Source organism: Diabrotica virgifera, chromosome 8 (genome assembly GCF_917563875.1).
Source record: "Diabrotica virgifera virgifera chromosome 8, PGI_DIABVI_V3a".
Taxonomy (NCBI): Eukaryota; Metazoa; Arthropoda; class Insecta; order Coleoptera; family Chrysomelidae; genus Diabrotica; species Diabrotica virgifera.
In genome coordinates this window covers 174,258,539-174,279,128 of record NC_065450.1, presented here as the reverse complement: position 1 = coordinate 174,279,128, position 20,590 = coordinate 174,258,539, and the positions used below count along the sequence as shown (strand labels likewise).

General features: G+C 32.4%; 1 protein-coding gene across 4 annotated transcripts in view; it reads left to right on the top strand.

Annotated features, from left to right (window-relative positions):
* Positions 1 to 16,096, top strand: part of LOC126890503 (zinc finger protein 609-like) — a 503,875-nt gene extending 487,779 nt beyond the window's left edge. For all 4 annotated transcript variants that reach the window (XM_050659489.1, XM_050659487.1, XM_050659488.1 and 1 more), the window contains one exon: positions 890 to 16,096. In XM_050659489.1, coding sequence (XP_050515446.1) covers positions 890 to 954 — 65 coding nt within the window. In that variant the 3' untranslated portion in view covers positions 955 to 16,096. The remainder of the gene's footprint in view (positions 1 to 889) is intronic.
* The last annotated feature ends 4,494 nt before the right edge of the window (positions 16,097 to 20,590 follow it).

The window sequence follows — 20,590 nt, the reverse complement described above, 5'->3', positions numbered from 1 at the left end:
AAGAAACAGACGTGGAAAAGAGAAAATTCAAAAAGCTACTCTTATTTTACTTAATGAAGTTTTCTGGGGGTGTAATATGCGACTCAGTGGTCTCTTTCGTTGTACTTTCGAGAGTATTCTTTTAATATAGTTAGTTTGGCAATTGTTTATTTCCTTACTGATTTATGTACATACTTTTATTCTATAGTATACCGGGTGGTGAATTGGAAAACGGGCCATAGTAAACTCAATGTAAAATTCTAAATTGTTGAATTCCTGCTTCCCTAATTATTTTACATCAAAAGTCATGAGAAACTATTTTTGTAGAGGATTATAATCTGTATTAAAAACAAAAGTTAAAATTTTTATACGATTTAAACAGAGTCCAAAATTTTGAAAAATAGAATACATTTTCCATACCTAAGTAAGTGCGTAAAAGTAAGGCCACACGTTACTATTTCTGACAGTACGCAAACTATTGACTGAATAAAACATCTTTATTATTACTACTTCCTCCTCAACTGAGAACATCTTTTCGACTTTATTATTTTTTAAATAAAAACGATAAAATAAAAATACTGACGGTTCAAAATATGTATTGTTAATACAATAATTTCATTCTTGCACTGTGTGTGGCCTAAATTTGGCAAATACTTTGATAAAATTTAATATATTTTACAAAATTTTGGAATGTGTTTAATTCGTAGAACAATTTTAACAATTTTTTTCAATAAAGATTTCAATCCTCTACAAATATTTTCTCATGTCTTTTGATGTAGAATAATTGGGGAAGCAGGAATTCAACAGTTTATAATTGTACATTGAGTTTCATATGGCCCGTTTTCCAATTCACCACCCTGTATATGAATTCTCTATAGTATATTACTAACATTATGTTTTTGTTTTTCAGCTGCAGTGTTAGCTAGTCAGCAGGCAGCCGCCGTGACAGTGATTAACCCCTACCCGACTAAATGAGTGTCCCCGTGCTCCCCCAAATACCAGACTGATAAGAAAGGAGCAGTGTTGTAGTGACTTTGCATTCCATAATTTTTCGTCTCTTTTATCGAGTAATGTGTGACACTGTTCTTCGTTTTGATCCCCATTGACTTGATTTAACTCTTAAGAGAACACATATAGCCTATAAAAGAGCGGGAATATTTGTTTGACGAAGAAAATATTTTTAGTTTAAAAGGAGGATAAAAAAACGAAATTTTTAGGGTAAAAAAGTAAAAAAAAACATACCAGAATGTAAATATGAATTGCTTTTTGTTTAAATTTATTTATTAAATATCCAGTGTTTCTATTTGTCGTAGATGGTATTTTGCTAATACGATGTTTCGAATGATCAACCTTTTAATAACGCAAAAATATTTCGTCTTCGTTGAACAAATCGCGTCCCAAATAAACAGCTGTACTGCTATTGGATGCAGACTAGTTGTATATTAACTAATTACTAATGAATGTATATAGTGTAAAGGCGTATTGTCTTTGGAAAGTCATGTTTAGATGAAGTACTTGTAGTAGACTGATATAATGATACTTGAACTATTACAAATCGAGATTTGGCAATGTTGTTAACTTGTGGTTGAATAATTTTTAGCCGTTTTGATACTTTTGCAGATAATGGGTTTTATACAACCATTATTGTCTGTTTTTGGGTACATTTTCAATATTCATGGGTAAATTTTCTGCAATGTGTAGTCCAATAGCTGATAGTTTTCTATTGAATCTTTAGTGGTATTTCCAGCAATATTTTAATGGTACTTTTCAGCAGGTAAATGTACAGAACTATAAGATCCGTATATCTGCTTAAAAGCCTTTTTTAGTTTCTGTAAATGTAGTAGTTCCATTGCAATGATATCGGGGCATTAAATGCATCATTTTGTTTACCGAACTTTTTTGAAGTACTGATTATCACTACTTCTAATCTTCTTTTTCTTAAAAATCTTCGATTAAAAAAAGTTTTTAGCGTTAATTTTTTAAATGCGAATTTTCGACATTGTTGGCCGTTTTATCTACACCAGCAGCAAGTTTTGGGTAAACAAAACTGTTTTCTTTGAAATGATTTGCAATATTTTATTTTGGGATGCCCAGAATAATTAATAAGTACTTCCCCCCCTTACAATTCGATACATTGCAATGAAGTCATTAAAAAACATTGTTTATTGTTAATTCTTTAAGTACCTCCACGACTGACTTTAACTTATGTTTGTTTATATAAACAGTTGCACATTTAGTGACATTGTAGTGATTTCTCATGTAGAAGTAGTTTTCTTCATTTCATGGATGATTCAAGCTGAAAAATGGCATAAATGTAAAAATTTTCAAAATACACAATTTTCTGGTCAATTTGATTATGCTATTTTCGAATCTGTGTAAATTTTTGTGAATCGGTTTCTGGATACCAAGATATCGAAAATTAAAATATTTTAAATTTGAACTCTGTTCGTTTATTCATTCACCTCCACTTTGGGGGAGATAAAAATGAAATGAATTAGATATTGAAACCTACCCTTTGTTATCCCACCCAAATCTAACTAGAACCTGACTTAACTTTCTTCTTCTTGCAGTACTGACTCCTATCGGAGGTTGATTACCATCACAGCAATCTTAACTTTATTGGCTGCAGCTTTGAACAATTATATTGAACTGCACCCGTACCACTCCCTTAAATTTCGTAACCAGGAAATCCTCGTACGTACTTAGCAGGGACTCCCTTAGTACTCCCTTAGCAGGGAGTACTTCCCCTCTCTCATTATGTGGCCTAGATATTCCAGTTTTCTCGAATGTATGGTTTTTATGACTTCGCATTCCTTTTTGCATTCCGTCTTCAGCAAAACATCTTGATTTGTTATTCTCTCTGTCCATGGTATTTTCCACATTCTCCTCTAGCACCACATCTCGAATGCCTCAATGTTTTTGATATCTATCTTTTTTAGTGTCCAAGCTTCCACGCCGTACATCAGAACGGAGAAAACATAGCCCTTAACATTCTCGTTCTCAATTTCAGATTTATGTCTCGGCAGCATAGGAACTTTTCATTTTTATAAATGATTGTCTCGCTATTTCTATTCGCCTCTTAAGAGGAAACAGTAGCGATCAACAGGTAGCAAAAACGCGTTCCAAGATTGCGGCTGTAATTTTGAATATTTTTTCGAGATATTTGGCACACATATTCGTAATATAATAAAGAATGGCGGTACAGAGCTCAATTTGAAAAATATATTAATATGTGGAAATTACTCTGTAATTAAATACAATATTAAAAAACGAGCCTGTACCGCCATTAAGAAGAACAAAAAAATACACTTTCCTCAAATAAACTTTTTTATCCGATGCCTAGATTTTGTGTCATTTTGGAACTACTAAAATTTTTTATTTCAAAATGACACAAAATCTAGGTATCTGATAAAAAAGTTTATTTGAAGAAAGTGTATTTTTTTGTTCTTCTTAATGGCGGTACAGGCTCGTTTTTTTAATATTGTATTTAATTACAGAGTAATTTCCACATATTAATATATTTTTCAAATTGGGCTCTGTACCGCCATTCTTTATTATATTACGAATACGTGTGCCAAATATCTCGAAAAAATATTCAAAATTACAGCCGCAATCTTGGAACGCGTTTTCGCTACCTGTTGATCGCTACTGTTTCCTCTTAGTTTCTCTTGTCTGGTCATTAGTATCAGTGAACCAAATCCCTAAATATTTGTAGGACGTAACTCTTTCATTTTGCTTATTATTTATGGTTAAATTCACATTTTTTGTATAGCTTCTTTGTTACAATCATAAAGGACACCGCACACATCTTATGGAAAATATAATGTCACTCAAATGAAATAAAATTTACGTGAATAGATGCGTCCTGATATTTCAATAATTTGATACCATTGCGCCAACTCACTATTTTGATTAACAAGAGCGTAAATTGATAAAAATAAATCTAAAATCAAATGGGAATGTACGTGTGTCAAAGAGAGAAAAAAGATCTTGTGATTCGCTTACTCCATAAATCTTTCTCGAGGGATTAAGGCAGAGGCTCACTCTTATCTTTTCCTATTATTATTGATAATAAAGTAGGCATAATTTGGTTAGTTGTACCGCCTCTATCGGCTTAAGCTACTGGTGAATAGACTGTATTCAATAGCCGCTAAACTAATATCATTTATGAATGACAGTTCTATGGACTTCAAAATGCGATTTCGATAAACTTTAATTACAATTAACGCACTAATTAAGCAAAATTATTCAGAGTTGGCGCAATGGTATTAAATTATTGAAATTTCAGGACGCATCTATTCATGTAAATTTTATTTCATTTGAGTGACATTATATTTTCCATAAGATGTGTGCGGTGTCCTTTAGTCTTTTTGATGTTCAGTTTTAGACCGTACTTGCTGGTATGAGTGTTTGTTTTTCAGCAAATACTGTACATTTTCTAGGTTATCTGTTACTATTAGCGCGTTATCAGTGTATTGTAGAACAGTATGACCGAACCTAATCTAACACACATTATCCATAACCGAACAAACAACCCCAATTAAAAACTCGACAAAACTCACCAAATTTCACATAGTAACGTGAGCTTGCTCGCACCTTAAGACCATCATTATTTGTTTAGCCGATATTGATTTTTGTTGGTATCTCGTGTCCTAAAAGCCGTATCACAAAAGTTCTTACAGATTCCTGTATCATCAAATCAATGAGAATATGCATTTTTAAAACAAGATTCATTTTGAAGGTATTTCAAAAAATTACGCACATCTTCAACCTTAATCGATGATATCTCAGCAACTAAACATTGTGAGTGTCATATTTGGACTCCGCATCCGTAACTTGATTTCTGAAACGAATCTTAAAGAAAACATCGTTACATCCAATCTGCGCTTGAATCGAACATTTCTTGTAACAAAACTCGTAACATGAAGTAAAACCACTTCTATGTAAAAGGTATATTCAATAAAATTTTAAAAATCCCAATGGATTAAATAAAATAGGTTCATTCAGAACGTTTTCGGACCTATCAGTCCATCATCAGTGAATCTAAAATAGAATAAGTAATCCCACTATTAAAATTAAAAAGATGTAGAAATTATGAACGTTAAAAATGTGGTTATGATTACTTACTCGTATAAACTTTTTAACTATATAGAGTATAGAGTATAACTATATATACGAGTAAGTAATCATAACCACATTTTTAACGTTCGTAATTTCAACCATCTTTTCAATTTTAATAGTGGGATTACTTATTCTATTTTAGATTCACTGACGATGGACTGATAGGTCCGAAAACGTTCTGAATGAACCTATTTTATTAATTCCATTGGGATTTTTAAAATTTTATTAATTATACCTTTTACATACTTCATGTTACGAGTTTTTAACTATATGGTATACAGCCAACCCAGGGAACTACACCTTTTAGTTGAGTTCTTGTTACCTTTTATCAATCTTTAGGGAAATAAATCAAAAATTATAACGTGTTATTTGGCTTTTGGCTTCCAGATTGAAAGAATTCTTTTATTTTGAAAATTTTTACTATAAACGAATCTAAGCCGATTTTAAGAGTAAACATTTTTTATTGTGGTGGTTTTGTAAGGTCCAACCTTCCACTCGATAAAAAATGGTAGAAATGATGTAATGTTATCTGTTTATTAGAGCAAAAAATAGGCAATTCAATTCTCTAGATATTTCGTTTGCCTATCAACATTTTTTTGGGATTCTTCTTATTTGAACCTGCCAAAAATCGTGAACTGTAAAAAATGTAAACGCCATTGCCAATTCTTTGTATATGAGATACTGTGTATTTTTTAATGTAAACTGTCTTCTTTTATTATGGAAAATTACGAGACCTAGACTTATAATAACGTTTAATTTTTTATTAAGAGCTTCATTCCAGTTTTAGTGGGATGTTTGTATAATTATTACAAATTTTTTTTCTCTCTTAATAAATGTGGTCTGTACATCTTGTAATGTTCTGTAAATATGCCATGACATCTTATAAGACTTTGCTTATAAAATAAATGTTTCTTAAACTATTTCAAGATGTCTAAATTTTATTTCCGTTTTTTAAGCTTGGATATATTACTTTATAATAGTCCAGTACAAACTGAACCTTACTAGTTAGATATATGATTTAAAGATCATATTAATTTTTTTGTTACATACGCCAGTCAATGGGAGCAAAAATAGGGTATTACCTCCGAATTCTATCCTACTGAAATTTTGGGAATAGCCTCTACTTATCTCCCAATTCAAAGTCTACCCTATGCCGATGTGTGCTTTTATCTTGGTGGTGGGTCCCACCCCCTTCTCGGAGGTAGAAATTTTCTTGGTTAAAATAACCACGGAAGTGGCTAGAGAACTTAATTGTAAGCAAAAACTGTACTACAATTTTTGTTCTAAAATTCAATATTTTTGAGTTATTCGTGGTTGAAAATTGGCCATTTTCATTGAAACGTAACACCTTTTCCAACGGTTTTTTGCAAATATCTTAAAAACTATGCATCTAACTAAAAAAACTACATATAGAAAACATTTTTGTAGCTTATAAAAAACCAAAGAGACTAGTTCCTTTATAAATCTAGTTATAATGTAAAAAGAGATATGGTAGGTGAAAATAGTTTGTTTTTTTGGTGCATGTTCAAATATCAGACAAACGGTTGATTTTAGGTGTATAATGTTACCAACACCTTTTGTAGTACTTGAAAAGGGCAACATTAAAGGTATATATATTCAAACTAAGCGAGATATGCTGCAAAAAAATTGATGATTAATGTATTTTAAGAAAAAATAAGAAGTATATTTTTAACTTCTCATTTACTAGAATTTTAATGTACGGTTTTTTAATGTTTTAATTATGTACGGGTTCAAAAAGTTGGACAGGTTCAACGTGAATGGTTTTTGAAAAAAAAAAATAAGATCAATTCTAATGTGCTATGTACTAAGAGTATAAGTCATAAAAAAGATTTTTCGGGATTCTTCTATATTTTGAATTATATAATTAATAAGGTATTACCAAAGTAGAAAGTAAAATAGTTAATTACTAATTTATTAATCATATTTCGTCACCATTTTCATATTTAGTTGTAATAGTTATTTCATCAGTGATAAAAAAGACTTTGAAAAGTTCTAATAAAAAATTTTCATTTTTGACTTATACTCTTTTAGCACTGTAGAATTTATAGAGCGCATTTTTAGATTTCCTTAAAAATCTTCTTTTTCTACATGTAACTTGAAAATGATAAGAGATACAATAATGAAACACACAACAAAATTTTTATTCATCAAAATCCTACATTTTTGTGTGGTACCTTTTTTTCGTATCTCTTATCATTTTCGAGTTACATGGAGAAAAAGGAAGATTCTTAAGAAAATTTAAAAATGCGCTCTATAATTTGATCTTATTTTTTTCAAAAACTATTCATTTTAAACCCGTCGAACTTTGTGAACATAGAAATAACACTATAATAAAAAGTATTGTAGAAGGAAAACGATGCATTTAAATTCTGATGGATGAGGGGTTAAAAATGTACTTCACATTTTTTTTTAAATTCCATTAGTAATCAATTTTTTTGCAGCATATCACTACAAAAGGTATTGGTAGCATTATACAACTAAAATCGACTGTTTCTATTTTATTTCAAGCCATACACCGATTTCAGCATGCACCAAAAAAACAAACTTTTCTCACCTACCATATCTCTTTTTGTATTATAACTATAAGATATATGAAGGAACGAATCTCTTTGTTTTTTTATAAGCTACAAAAATGTTTTGTATAGTTTTTTTCGTTAGATGCATAGATTTTAAGGGATTCGCAAAAAACCGCCCGAAAAGGTGTCATTTTTCAATGAAAACGACCAATTTTCAACCACCAATAATTCAAAAACTATTGAGTTTTCAAAAAAAAATTATTAAACAGTTTTTGCTCAGAATTAGGTTCTCTAGCCACTTCCGTGGTTATTTTAACCAAAAAATTTTACACCCCGGAAAAGGGGCGGGAACCACCCCCAAGATAAAAGCGCACATCGAGATAGGGTAGACTTTGTTTCTTGAGCTATTCTCTACTTATTGAGAAAATATCAAGTAAATCGATGTAGTAGGATGGAATTCGGAGCCAAATAACCTCATTGACTGCCCTAACAAGCAAAATGACACTAATTAAAAAAAAAGCAAGAAAATATCATAAAGAAAAACAAAAATTTATTACTTACTGCCAAAAAATATAGAATATGTATTTAATTTTTTTTTGTTACCGTGGATATGTATTTACTAGTACTAAATAATTAGTATTTTTACTGCCACCTTTACATTTGAACTAATATTATTAGTTCTCTTTAGTTTCATTCAAATAAGCTTTCATGTGATGATAGATTGTTCAATAAGATTTGTTACTCTATAATTCTATAAGAACTACATGATTTTTTAGGTTGAAATACATTATCCAATATAATCTTCCCGAACTTCAATACGCTTGTTTTAGGAATCTCCTAATTTACGGATACCATTTTTAATAGGTAGCATGCAACTAAATGAGGAGAATAAACAATATTCAGATAGTAATAACGTCAACTTGGATGACACTACTTTGTATAATCTTGCGCATCTGACAATTGTATAAGACCTGCCTTTAAAGTAGATGATTGGTCTTGATAACTGATAGTAGTAATACAGCAGAGTGCACTATTTACTAATAGATACAGCGAAAACATATATTATAGGCTATTGATTATGTTCAAAATAAGAGAGCTAAATGGAACTACAACGTTAACGGGATTTTATTGTCTCATCAATGGACCTCTAAATTTGAAAAACCGCTGAGTGCTACCATTTAAATGGGTGCGTTTTTGAGAAAGGGGTGAATTACTCCCAAGGCACAATAGAAAGGGGTGAATTAGGGTGAGTTCTATGCACTTTTGGTACAAACACATCTACAGGAAAATTGTTCCAGGTTAAATTTACTATCGATATATCACATTTTAAAATCAAAAATATTTTTTTTACAAAAATATATTCAAAAGAAAATCAAGAAAAGAACACGTAGGAAAGCAATTTTGTTCTTTGTCCCATAACTTTTTTCCTCAGGGATATAGGTATAGATATTGCTTCAGCGAAAAATAACTTCCATCCTTCCTCTTTAAAATGAAGTTTGGTAAAAGTCTCTAGGATTTATAGTTTCCGAAATAGCATTTTTCAAAGTTCGCCGCTCACAGCATTTTTGGGCTATCTTCCCCATTATTTCGCAAACATTGTCTGTCGCAAACATTTCGTAAAACTTTTTTTTACTCATTTCTAGGTACATACAATGGTACATTTAGTAGAAAGAGAAGTTAGTTACCTTTAAAATGGTCTATTGTCTAAGGTTATACGACTCTTTTTAAGCAAGTTATGCTTTTTCAAGGTTTTATACTTTTAATGATTTTTGATATTTTTAATGATTATTTTTTAAATTTCTCATTATGCCCTTTTTTCTTATACATTTAGGTATATACATTGTGAAATTAAAAAAGAGCTTATTTTCTTTACTCTAAAATGGTGTATTGCAAAAAATTCTAGGACTATTTTTAAACAAGATATCCGTAGGATATCCAAGGGTATCCGTAATTTGAGTAAAATTTAAATTTTTTTCAATTAGAAGAATATAATTGCATATTCTAATTCTAACATAATTTTTAATCCCAAATAACTTTTCTTAATAATACTTTTCGATATTGTGAAATATAAAAGTACTTTACTCTTGAGCGAAATTCATATTTTTTAACATACTTCGTACACTATTGATAAAATTTTATATCTGATGATTGCATCTTACGTTTTAGGCTATGCAGTGCATTTTATAAATTTTTTTCATAAAGTTAATAATAAAAAAGTTTTCCATACGGTTCCAACTTAGTGGGACCTATTGCATGTGTATATGTCACATTTTGAAAAAGCATATCTTGTTTAAAAATATCCCTAGAATTTTTTACAATACACGATTTTAAAGTAAAGTGAATAAGCTTTCTTTTTTATTGTACAATGTGTATACCTAAATATACAATAAAAAAGTTATAACAAGAAATTTAAAAATAATCGTAAAATATATCAAAAATCATTTTAAAAGTATAAAATTTTGAACAACCATATCTTGTTTAGAAATAGTCATACATACAGCCTTCTGAAATAGACCATTTTAAAGGTAATTTACTTTTCTTTCTATTAAATGAAACATTGCATACACACCTGAAGCTACGTAGAAAAAGTTACAAAACTGTGTTTGAGAAGTAACAAGGAAAATTAGCCAAAATCGCTATGAAGGGCGAACTTTAAAAAATCATACTTTGGAAACTATAAATCATAGACACTTCTACCAAGCGTCATTTTAAAGAGCTAGGATGGAAGTTTTTTTTGTGGAGCAATGCCTATACCTATATCCCCGTGCAAAAAAGTTATGGAGCAAAAAACAAAATTGCTATATTTTGTGGGTTTTTTCTTGCTTTTCTTTTGAATATATTTTTGTAAAAAAAAAATTTTTTTTGACTTTAAAATGTGATGTTTGGATAGTAAATTTAACCTGAAACAATTTTCCTGTAGACGTGTTTGTACCAAAAGTGCATAGAACCCACCCTAATTCGCCCTGTGTCTAGAGACTAATTCACCCCTTTCTCAAAAACGCACCCCTTTAAATGGTAGCATTCCGCGGATTTTTCATATTTAGAGGCCCATTGATTATATGAAACAATAAAACCCGTTAGCGTTGTAGTTCCTTTCTAAAATACATTATCAATAGCCTATTAATAAAGGTGATCATTTTACATTTAGTGAGTTTTGAATATTGAGTATTGGGTATTGATCAATTGGGTATTGGTCAATTTCATAAAATGGATTTTTTAATTAGCACTCATTAAAATAGAGAGTGAGAAAAAATAGCATGCTAAAAAACAGGAATATTCGCATGTAATCTACCTGACTTAAGACTTTTCTTGAATAATAGAGACGAGTAAGAATAAATATTCCTGTCTTTGATGGGATCTGTTTGACAGATGTGTCTCTGAGAATACGCCTGTTTTTTCTTCTATAATGTTTGATAGGTCTAAGTATTTAATTTTCAAAGCCTTTATTTCCGTCCTATCTATCAACACTTCTGTTATCCTGTGTTATCCTTGTTATCCAGAGAGCTTTTATATACTTATGTCTATTCCAGATACTGTCTGAGCAAAAATACTCGCAACTACGTAAATAATAAATTATGAATGGTATATTGGAGGAAGTACAAAGAAAAGGAGGACGAAACATGGAGGAATAGGATTTTTGATCAAAGAGTAGGATATATCATAGTAGAAATTAACAGGAAGACAAGAATGAAACTAATACAAGCATATGCTCCAACAACAACACATGATGAGGAAGAAATTGATATTGGAGGAATATTTCTTCAAATTTTATAAAAAGAAAGAAATTTTTCTACGAAGCTCTCTACGAGGTAACCCATATCTAAAAAATGATGACGATATATTATTAAGGTACTACTAGTACACTTTAGAAGACCAAAAATAATAATTTTTTTCAAGAATTTTTTTCTCAGAACCTTTATTAGAAATGAACATAAAACTTTTTACATATTAATATCTAACTCTTAGAGAGTACAAAAATATATTTTTTTTCATTTATGTATGTACACTAATATTGTAGAGGGCGCAAAAGTCGAGGCCTCGAAAAATGATGGCGGACAGCTAATCTAAAGGAAGGTTTCTTACGTGACAATTTACCACAATTTGATCAAAAAATAAAAAATAAATATTTTTTAACCATGAAAAACTGACGAAAAACGGGCGATTTTTTCACAAAATTTTTTCAAATTTCCGTGCAATCTTTTTTTTTGCGGAATTTTTCAGTAATGGTGGTAAATTGTCACGAAATAAACCTATTTTTTTTTCGAGGCCTCGACTTTGGCGCTCTCTACAATATTAGTGCACGTGCATAAATGAAAAAAGATAATATCTTTCTTCATATAAAAAATATATTATATTTTTTGTATTCTCTAAGAGTTAGATATTAATATGTAAAAAGTTTTATGTTCATTTCTAATAAGGTTTCTAAGAAAAAAAATCTTGAAAAAATGCTTATTTTTGGTCTTCTAAAGTGTACTAGTACCTTTATGAATCAAGGGAATGAATGAGAAATTGACAAAATTATTTTACAGAACTGGTAAATAAAAAGGAAGTAGTAAAGAAAACAAACTGTAGATATCAAATTGTAGATGATCACATAGCAATAGAAATATCTACAGAACAAGAAATAGTGAAGAAATAACGAACTAAAAGAGATGACAGCCAAAAATAACTCATGTAATGACAGTGCAGTGCAGGGTTAGAAAAATATAAAGAGTTATTTTTATCTTTGTTTGGCTTAGAAAGATTATCTAACTGTATTACACAATTTGACACATAAAGCAAAGAAATTGAACAAAGCAAATTATGAATAAATTTATAATTACGTACTTATAATGTCTATGTACATATTTAACAATATATTCGCTTTGAACTAAGTAAATTATAAATACTTTCTAAATCAAGTGGAACACCTTGGCAAAATTAAATATTAAATAATTGAAACAGTCCTAATTTTATGCTAATCGAATAATTAAGTTTTATTTCAACAATTAAAATGAAAACAATTTCAGACAGAGCAACAAATCTCAACCATCATTTCCTTTTTAATGCACTGTAGTAATTGAAAAGGCATTTGATTAAGTTCAACATAAAAAGCTTGTAGATACATTAAAAACCAAAATTATTGACAGTCGTGATATGAAAATTATATCTAATCTATATTGGAATCAAACTGCCAAGGTAAGAGTTGACAACCAGGACACCCAAGATATCAAAATACAGAGAGGAGTCCGTCAGGGTTGCGTGCTGTCTCCACTACTTTTCAATGTCTACAGTGAAGCGGTATTTCAAGAAACGCTCTCGGATTCAATAGAAGGTATATCTATCAATGGAGAAGTTTTGAACAACTTACGTTTTGCAGACGATACAGTGATAATAACGGATAACAACAATGATTTACAGAACGTAATGCAACGCCTTAACGAACACTGTCATGAGTACGGACTGAGAATTTAAAGAAAACTAAATTCATGATCATAACTAAATCAGCACACGCAAACATCCAATTAACTATTGAAGATACTGTAATTGAGAGTGTGGATAACTACAAATACTTAGGAACATGGATAACATCAAATGTAGACCAAACCAAAGAAATTAAGACACGTATTGAAACAGCACGTGCATAATTCATTAAAGACTAGCATATAATAACCAAGATGTAGAACGTGTAAGAAAATTTAAGTACCTGGGAACCTAGCTATGTGAAGACTGGATGTCAGATATGGAAACTAAATGTCGGATAGAAAGGGCCAGAAGTGCATTCATGAAATTCAGAAACGTCTACGAAATCTGACTTCGACCTGAACCTAAGACTAAGTTTCACGAAATGCTATATATGGTCGGTGCTCCTAAATGGCATGGAAGGATGGACTTTAAAAATAAACACAATGAATAAGCTAGAGGCATTTGAGATGAGGATTTATCAACGAATCCTTAAAGTTCCCTGGACCGCACGAATAACAAATGATTTAAAATTTAAAATACGTCTTAGCACGTGGCCCGCCCATCTTATTCGGTTTGCTTTAATGTACCGTACTGTTTTCATCTCCATATACTGTCTGGAGTTCATCATTGTGTCTTCTTCTCCTGTTGTCTCTTCTCTGCAAGGTCCATAGCTAGTCCACAGTATCTTTCTTTCAAGTATCAGTAATTTTGTCGTTTCCCGCTGGTTCAGAGTCCATGTCACGCTTCCATACGTTATTGTGGGACGAATTATTGTCTTATATACTCTTATTTTCGCTGGCCTTGAGAGTATTTTTGATTCAAGTACGGTCATTAATGAGTAATATGCCCTGTTTCCTGCAATGATCCTGGCTACCACGTCCTTTTCATATTTATTTTCAGATGTTATGATCGCTCCCAGGTACTTGAATTCCTTGAGGTCTTCAAAGTTGTATTCATTAATTGTTACGTTTTGTCTAAACCTTGGTCTTGGGTTCCTCGTAACCAACATGTACTTGGTCTTAATAAATGTACCTGTAAAGGCCAATAGTATTTTTGATCCTCGGGCGGCAAATCCGTTTGTCAGTTGTGGCTGAACTTTCCTTACTGCATGTTCCAGTGCGAAGTTAAACAGCAGGGGGGCGAGACGATCTCCTCGTCTAAGCCCGATGTCAATAAGCAATTCTTCCGACGTGGTGCTGCCAATTCTGATCCGTGCGGAAGCGTTCTCCGTGTTCACCTGTGCTAATCGTACCAGCTTTCCAGGTACTCCCATTTCTACCATGGTCTCCCACAATGCATCTCTGCTAACAGAATCGTAAGCTTGTTTAAATTCCACGAAGATTTGGTGTACATCGCGGTTGAATTGGTTGATGTACTCAAAGTGAAATACTTTTCATCATCTAAAATAATCATTTTTTTATTGGCAAAGTTTACTCGCCTCAGTTGACGATACTATCTTGGTATACGAATGGTATACGAATGACAATACTACTTAGTATTTGGGGCAGTTACGTCTCTTTCGATATTTAAGACCATTCCTCCCCAAATCCAACCATATCGTACTCTTAGAAGATCTGCATTGACGAGGCAATCTCCTAGTTGACATTCCAACCTGGTTTCTTGCTCTTCTCACCAATCCCTATGACTTCTGTGCAGTAAATGCACATGGTCTTCCTCTTTTTGGTTGATTTAGACACGGTATTCCCAGATCGCACTCCGTTATTGTTCTACAAATGGTTCTGTATAAAATATTTCCATTCTGGAATTCTCCAATTCTGGAATTTTCTTCAGCTTTGGGTACCCGTCCAAACAACTTATAGATAATTTTTCTTATTTCTAATTTATACGACATCTTAAAGCGAGAAGGACTGACCGTATACAAAGTAAAAAAACTTAATATTATTCCAAAGGCAACTTAATATTATTTTGTTTTCGTTTAAATTAAAGCTAATAAATTTTGTGTCTAAACTTTTAGGACATATACGTTAATTAAAATTAAAATACTTGAAATACACTACTATATTTTTAAAACAACGGTGTAACTAGGTTGTTCCTAAGGGGGAGTTACAACTACTGGATGGTCTCTGGTTTGTATGGAATATTTATGGTGTTAAACGTATAGAGCTCAAAGTACATCCCGATGGGGGGGGGGGGGTTGCAACCCCCAAAACCCTCCTGGTTACGCCACTCTTTTGAAATGTAGTTTTTTGTCCAGAGTCGTGAGGTGTGTTAGCAACAAGTCTTAATATTGAATATGCCAGTTGTCTTATTCACGATGATACCAGGTAGGGCTATTCCTGATTCAATAAGAAGCCGTTAGAGGGGGGTGAATCTTACCATGGAACTATGTATGGTATCGGGACCGTATGTAAGAACTGCTAATCCATATGGATCACTGTATTCTGCTACAAAATAGACAAAGAAAGCTCAAGTACATAGTAGTTTACAGTTTAAATATTTTGCATTGCATGTTACCTGGGCGCACAGAGAAGACTAGAGGAACTATCAGCTGTATTTTGTCGAATGTTTTAGGTATCATAAAAAGAGATAATTGGATTTTTTATTCAAGCAGGATTTTTCTTTTATATCGCTTTTAATTCCACTCATATTGAATCCAACCTAACTATAATCAGTGATTTAGTTATAATATAATAAGTGATTTAATCCCTTTTAAATATTCATTGTCTTGTGATTACTACTTTTTTTATGTTACTCAAAATTACTCGACTATTCATTAGACGATTGATGATCGTGTATTTTATTTATGAGCAGAGTCTCTATTTTTTGTAAAAATTCGTTTATTTTGTATGTATATTTGATTGCATTGTATTTTATTTTATAATAAACAATTGGTATCTATTTAAACTTTTTTAAAGATTTTGTATTTAAATTAGGGTTACAATTATGTAAACATTAAGGGAATTTACTTGAAAGTATTTGTAGAAAATTACCTTCTGTACAGACTGTGAGAGGCTTTAATGTAAAGTTGCTTAATAAAAAACAAATGAACTGAATTGTCTTTGAATTTCGCTAAGTATCATACAGTTGGTGCAAACACTCATGAACCTTGCAAATACGCATGCCCAAAAAAATCCTAAAAACATTGACTATTGTAATTTTATACTGAATTGTGCGACAAAGGGTAATAGCAGCGGTTGCAGCTCAAAATTATGATGATTAACAACTTTGATTTGTCGACTCTGATTTTCCTCCTCGATGTGTTTATGAATTTGCAGGTTTACACTCAACCAAACTTATATATGAAATCATCTGATAATTTTTATTATTTTAAGCGAATTAAAGCTAAATTTAATTTTCTTTCATTGCACCTCTCCGGAGCCTAACTACAGATTATAGAACCAAATCAACATAACTGCGAGCTATTAAACTTGGTTGAATGGAAATTAAAGGATTTTTTTACCGATCATAATTTCTTCCCAGAACATTCCTTTTTTATATTTGTGAACAGATCTGGCAGTTTCCGTCCTTGCTTGTCTTTCTCGCCCTCTAAATACACGAATTCGTTAATGATCTATTTTCCATATCTTACTTTCGTTTGAAAATAGCACACTTTTCCAATGTTCCAGTTTTGGTGCTGAAGATACCAATTTACGTGATCAATCTTGTGCTACCGAGCTAAGTGAGGATCCCGTAACTTTCTCCTGCTATATAGTCCTTGGGCATGGCCACTCTTCTTATCATTTCAACTAAAATACACCTATTGTTTCCAAATTCTGCAGGTTTCAAATACATAGTGATTCCATATAAAGTTTGGTTGAGTATATAATATTATTCTTGATCTTTTTGTACTCAATTGTTAACTCATTTATTTGTGATACACGAGTAAAGAGAAGAGACTAATGTGGCATTGAACGCCGATTAACAATGGGTTTTTCCTACACCTTGAACATCCAAGCTAGATAGAAGGCGGAGATTAAACCAGCAGCACTGTATATAGAGGTTCCACAGTAAAATCACCCCTCTGTCGGCGCTTTGATCTCGGGAAGTAATACCGGCAGTACGCAATTGGTAATTCACCAGTGGTGGATGCGGGTTTTCCCTGTTAAAAGCCGTACGTTTCTATGCGAATGGCAATGCGAGAGTGGGGCAAAAGTGACTAAGAACATTGCGCGGTCGCCATGCGCGACTACAGATTTTACTTCCAATTTTTCGGAGAGTGGTTCTACTGTCCCTCTTTATACTGTGCCAGAAGTTATGAGCATTCGATTCCAGAAACGTCAAAGAAACGTACAAAAGCACGTACAACGGTATAAAAGATATGGCATTAGAAGTTTTAAGAGAACTCGAAAAAAGAAATACCCAACACAAAGTAAAAATAAACGAAACCAAAAATGTATTACAGAAAAGAAAATTACATAGGTACATCAAAAGTATGAACACCAGAAGTACAAAGAGAATGACAAGAAAGTAAAACGAAGAAGGTCAAAAGAAACAAATAAAGAATGGGAAGGAACATGTGTATACATAAAACAATAAATAGCAGGAACAAGGAAATCTGAATCCTGGAAAATATTAAATTCTTTAAGGGAAAATACCCACGAAGAAGATACAGTAGGTACGTATCAAAATAAGAGTGGGAAGAATACAGAGACAGACAAAGAACTTGAACAAGAATGATATCAAAATGAAGAACGAAAATGAAGTAAATGAAGTGAAGTAAAGAATGCCATAAGAACTCTAAAGAACAAAACATCAGCAGAAAAAAGGAGTACTCATTAATAAACGCATTAAGTACGGAACAAGGAAACTACACAGAATCGTACAAGACATGTTCAGTAATAACACTATAAATCTGAACGAAATAACAGATGAATGGTCCAAAGCATTTATTATCTCGATACATAAAAAGGGAGATAGGAAGGAATTCGAAAACTACAGGGGCATTAGTGTGATGGCATGTATTGACAAGTTATATGGGGAACTACTGAATGCAAAACTGGAAAAATCTATCTAAAATAAAATCGGAGAGTGATCAGGCAGGATTTACTGTAGGAACGTCCTACATAGAATACATATACACTGAGAAAAATAGTGACAAAAATAGATCGGTATACATGACATTCATCGATTTAAAAAAGACCTATGACACGGTTCCCAACAAACAAATGTGAAAAACGCTGAAAAAATCGGGATAACTGATTGGTTAATAGAAACCTTCAATATCTACAGACTAACCGTGTACGAGTAAAACAAAATGAATACTCTAGCGTATTTAAGATAACAAAAGACTTATTGCAGGGATCCTCTATATTTCCGACGTTGTTCAAGATATTGTGGGAATAAATATTATGGAAAAAGATATCAATCCAAGACGACTTATTGTACACATTAAGTTTTGGCACATGACTAACTGGTAACATGGTTCATCAAAAATAAAATATAACACCGGTTTATAGCGTCCTGCTCCTTCCGGTTCCTATTCTCCAGCCGTGTCGATCTGTCCAATCTCCTGGTGGGAGATCTCTCTCAGACATGGCTTTCTGGATTCCACTTATCCAGGTTGTTTTCGGTCGGCCCCTTTTCCTTCTTTCCGGGGGTTGCCATTGCATTATTAGCTTTGGGAGTCGATGTTCCTCCATTCTTTGTACATGGCCATACCAACAAAGTTGTTTTTGTTGGACTTCTTCAATTATGTTTGTTTTTCTATTCATAATATCTCGCACCTGTTCATTCGTTACATGTGAGAGTCTGGAGATGCAGGCCGATCTTCCCCAGAAGTCCATTTCCAGTGCGAGCAACTTCTGTTCTGTTCGCTTATTCAGTTGCCAGGTTTCACATCCATACAGTACCACGCTTTTAAAGATGCTATTATAAAGCTGTGTTTTCTTTTCTTTTGATATGGTTTTTGACCAGAGTAGTGAGTTCAAAGCTCCTATTTCCTTCTTTCCTTTCATAATTCTTTCCTCTATTTCGAATTCTGTCCTTCCACTTTGTTGGATTCTCGTTCCAAGGTATACATAATCAGAGGTTGGCTCGATAACCATACCATCCTCTAGTTGTAACTCACTTTTCTGTCCTCCTATACACATATATTTGGTTTTCTTTATGTATATTAACGTATAGGCCCCATTTTTTGTATTCTCGAAACAGCCGGTTTGTCATAAATATTAGATCATCTTTATCGTGGGCAATCACCACCTGATTGTCAGCAAAATGCAGTGTGTATACTGTTGAGTCGTCGTTTAGCTGTATCCCCATTCCAGAACACGATTTCCGCCACTTATTCAAGACCTCATTTATATAGATTTTAAACAGTGTTGGCGATAAGCTGCATCCCTGTCGTAGTCCCTTATTCACCATGAAGCTATTGGATAATCTGCCGTTGATTTTTTTAAAGTTATATTAATAGGGGATTTTTCCAGGACTTGCCATAATTTACAAAGTGGTACGGTATCATAGCCTTAGTTAGATCGACGAATAGTAGTTGTATTTCTCGGTCTCCCTCTACTTTTTTTTCGTTGAGTTGGTTGATCGTGAAGATGTGATCTATACAGGATCTTCCTGCTCGGAATCCTGCTTGTTGTTCGATCTCTAAAGGTGCATATTCATTTTCTGTTAGAGTTTTTAGAGTTTTTCCATATAATCTGCTAAAGGTGCTGGTTACAGTAATACAGCGATAGTTCTGGCAGTCTTCCTTGTTACCCTTTTTGTGTATTGGGTTATCCATCCTGTTTTCCAATTTTCTGGTATGTTTTCTCCATTTGTGTAGTTGTTGAAAATTATGGTTATTAGTTTGACCAATTTTGCAGTTCCATTTTTTATAAGTTCCTCTGGGATTCCTTCTAGACCACATGCTTTTTTATTTTTTAGTGATTTAATCATTCTCTCAACGAATTCGTCATTTAATTCTACGAATTGACCATTTAAATTGTAGTGTTTTGGTGATGTATTTATGTATTCCTGTCTATTTTCTTGAAGTTCTTCTTTGTAGTGGGTTTTCCATTTCTTTAAAACAAATCATTTGAAGGTTTGTATTATTTCTGTTTTCATTTCTTAGATTTCGAATGAACCTCCAAGCTTATGAGGATCTGCTTCAACCTAAATGGCATTCCACTTCCCTACATCTCTGTTCCCAGGTATTGTTCTCATTTTTTGTTAACATTTTTTTTATATTTGATTAATTCTTGGCGGTATTGGGTTTTATCATATGCGTTTTGTGATTTTAAACATTTATGATATTTCTGTTGTTTTATTTGTTTCTGTTGTTCAAGTTCATTGCTCCAGACTATGTTGTTATTTTTCCTGGTATTTGTTATCTCCTCCATGCCTAATGCTTCACTGGCTGCTTCCTTAATCGCAAGTCTTATTTTGTCGTATATTATATTAGTGCTACATGTCAGGTCAATTTGATCAAGGTTTTGATCCAGTCTGTTCTGGTATAGGAACCTGGTGCTGTCGTCATATTGACCAGTTAGTTTGTATTTGGGTTCTTTGATTATTTCTTCTCTTTCCTCTTTCGATGTTTCATTTATTGCATATTTGAAAAG